General features: G+C 66.6%; 1 protein-coding gene across 1 annotated transcript in view; it reads left to right on the top strand.

The window, feature by feature from the left end:
- Positions 1-2,453, top strand: part of MEGF8 (multiple EGF like domains 8) — a 7,930-nt gene extending 5,477 nt beyond the window's left edge. The window contains exons 2-8 of the mRNA XM_027858204.1: positions 78-309; positions 464-644; positions 746-834; positions 1,000-1,412; positions 1,513-1,658; positions 1,901-2,023; positions 2,239-2,453. Coding sequence (XP_027714005.1) covers positions 78-309; positions 464-644; positions 746-834; positions 1,000-1,412; positions 1,513-1,658; positions 1,901-2,023; positions 2,239-2,453 — 1,399 coding nt within the window. The remainder of the gene's footprint in view (positions 1-77; positions 310-463; positions 645-745; positions 835-999; positions 1,413-1,512; positions 1,659-1,900; positions 2,024-2,238) is intronic.
- The last annotated feature ends 55 nt before the right edge of the window (positions 2,454-2,508 follow it).

A 2,508-nucleotide genomic window follows, 5' to 3' on the forward strand; every position in this document is an offset into this window, starting at 1 on the left:
CCCCCTCCTGGCCCTCCTCTCCCCCGCCTGGCCCCTCCCCTGCCCTGCCTCCTCGCAGGGTGCCCGCTCTCTCCCAGCTCTGGCTCTTCTCGCCCCTGGCAGATGCTGCTTCACCTCTTCTCTGATGCCAACTACAACCTGTTGGGCTTCAACGCCTCATTCTCCTTCTCGCTGTGCCCTGGCGGCTGTTCGGGCCGGGGCCTGTGTGAGCCCTCGGGCCTGTGCACCTGTGAGCCCGGCTGGGGTGGCCCTGCCTGTGCCCTCCAGGATTGCTCCACCTACTGCCACGAGCACGGCACCTGTGCCTCGGTGAGGACGCTTCCCCGGCCTCCTCTCTGGCCCAAGCTGTGGTCCTCGAGCCCGGCTTGCTGTGTCCACCTTGAGTTGACCGTCCCCCCACGTCCCAGTCTTGCCTCGCTCTTGGTCCCAGCTGCGTCGTCCTCTGACCTCGGTCTCCCCACAGGAGGCAGGCCCCTGCCGCTGTGAGCCTGGCTTCCTGGGCCGTGCCTGTGACCTGCGGCTGTGGGAGAACCAGGGGGCTGGCTGGTGGCACAACGTGAGCGCCAAGGATGCCGCCTTCCCGGCCCGCATCGGGGCTGCCGGCGCCTTCCTCTCGCCTCCGGGGCTGCTCGCTGTCTTTGGAGGTGCAGGCAGGGTCTGAGGAGCGGCGGGCCGGGCGAGGGCAGGGCTGCCCAACCTGGCCTCTGTGCCCAACCTAGCCTCCTGCCCCTCTCGCCCCTCCCAGGTCAGGACCTGAACTCAGCGCTGGGTGATCTCGTTCTATACAACTTCTCTGCCAACGCCTGGGAGCGGTGGGACCTGAGCCCGGGCCCGGTGAGGACCCCGAGTGGGCGTGCTCCCCCGCCCTGCCCGTGCCCGCCCTCGCTCTCTCCTCACTCTGCGTGCCCTTTGCCTCTACCCATCCTGGTCTCCCTGCCTGCTTCCCCCTGTTCTCTACACAAGCCCCGTCTCTGAGGCTGGACCTTGTCTCCCCATCAGGCTGCCCGTCATTCCCACGTGGCCGTGGCCTGGGCTGGCTCCCTGGTGCTCATGGGTGGGGAGCTGGCTGATGGCTCGCTGACCAGCGACGTGTGGGCCTTCAGCCCGCAAGCAGGGGGCCACTGGGAGCTGCTGGCCCCCCCCTCCTCGGGCCCCCCAGGCCTGGCCGGACATGCTGCTGCCCTGGTGGACGACTCTTGGCTATATATCTTTGGGGGCCGCACGCAGCATGACCTCTTCTCTTCGGGCCTCTTCCGCTTTCGCCTGGAGGGGCCTGGGTGGGGCCGAGGCCACTGGGAGGAGGTACAGCCGGCAGGCGGCCGGCCCCCAGCTGCCACTGGGCATTCCATGATCTTCCACCCGCCATCTCGGGCTCTGCTCGTCTATGGGGGCCACAGGCCTTCCACGGCCCGGTGAGTGGCCCAGGGCGGCACCCCTTCTTCCCCCATCTCGGCCCCCCAGGCATCCACTCGAGACCCCACCCCGCTTGTCCCAACTCTCTTCACCCTCTAGGTTCTCCGTACGAGTGAATTCTACTGAGCTCTTCCACGTGGACCTGCGTATGTGGACCTCCTTGCGTGGCCGGGACGGTCAGCGGGGGCCCCGTGAGCGAGCCTTCCACACGGCCAGTGTCCTTGGCAACTACATGGTGGTCTATGGTGAGGGCATTCCCAACCCTCCAGCATTTGGGCTTGTAGCTGGCCCGGGGGCTCCTCCAGTGCCTGTCTATCCGGCTTCTCAAGCCCTTCTTGCCTAATTCCCTCCAGGGGTGCCTGACCCCTCCCCCCATCCTCTCCAGGGGTGCCTGACCCCTCCCACTCTTTCCAGGTATGCCCTCTCCCATACGTACCTGACTCCCCCCAGATGTGCCTCATCTCTCTTCCCCCACCTTGGTTCTCAGGTGGCAACGTGCACACTCACTACCAGGAGGAGAAATGTTATGAAGATGGCATCTTCTTCTACCATCTTGGCTGCCACCAGTGGGTGTCAGGAGCTGAGCTGGCTCCTCCAGGGACCCCTGAAGGTAGCCAATGCTTCTCAGGCCCTCTCCCCACTCAGTATCCCTCAGGAAGCCTCAGTCTGACCCCACCCCCACCCCCCACCCTGCATGCTCTGTCCTGACTCAGAGCTGAGGACCAAGGCCTAAGGGCTCCCTGAAGGTGGTGGCTGGGGCCCAGCCTTGGAGGATGGGGGGGCGGGGGCAGCTCCCGACCTCGCCCTCCTCCCTTGTCCCCCCAGGCCGAGCAGCACCCCCTGGGGGCCGGTATTCCCACGTGGCAGCTGTGCTGGGGGGCAGTGTCCTGCTGGTGGCTGGTGGGTACAGTGGGCGGCCCCGAGGGGACCTGATGGCTTACAAGGTGCCCCCCTTCGTGTTCCAGGCGCCAGCCCCGGATGTGAGCTCCTGTGGGGGATGGAGAAGGGGCACAGCCGTGGCGGGGGAATGGTGGCTGTAGAAATTAGTCCTGGAGGGTGGCCTTGGCCAGGTCTGAGCCAGAGCCAGGGGTCACA

This window comes from Vombatus ursinus, unplaced genomic scaffold, assembly GCF_900497805.2.
Source record: "Vombatus ursinus unplaced genomic scaffold, bare-nosed wombat genome assembly UNPS02012758.1, whole genome shotgun sequence".
Taxonomy (NCBI): Eukaryota; Metazoa; Chordata; class Mammalia; order Diprotodontia; family Vombatidae; genus Vombatus; species Vombatus ursinus.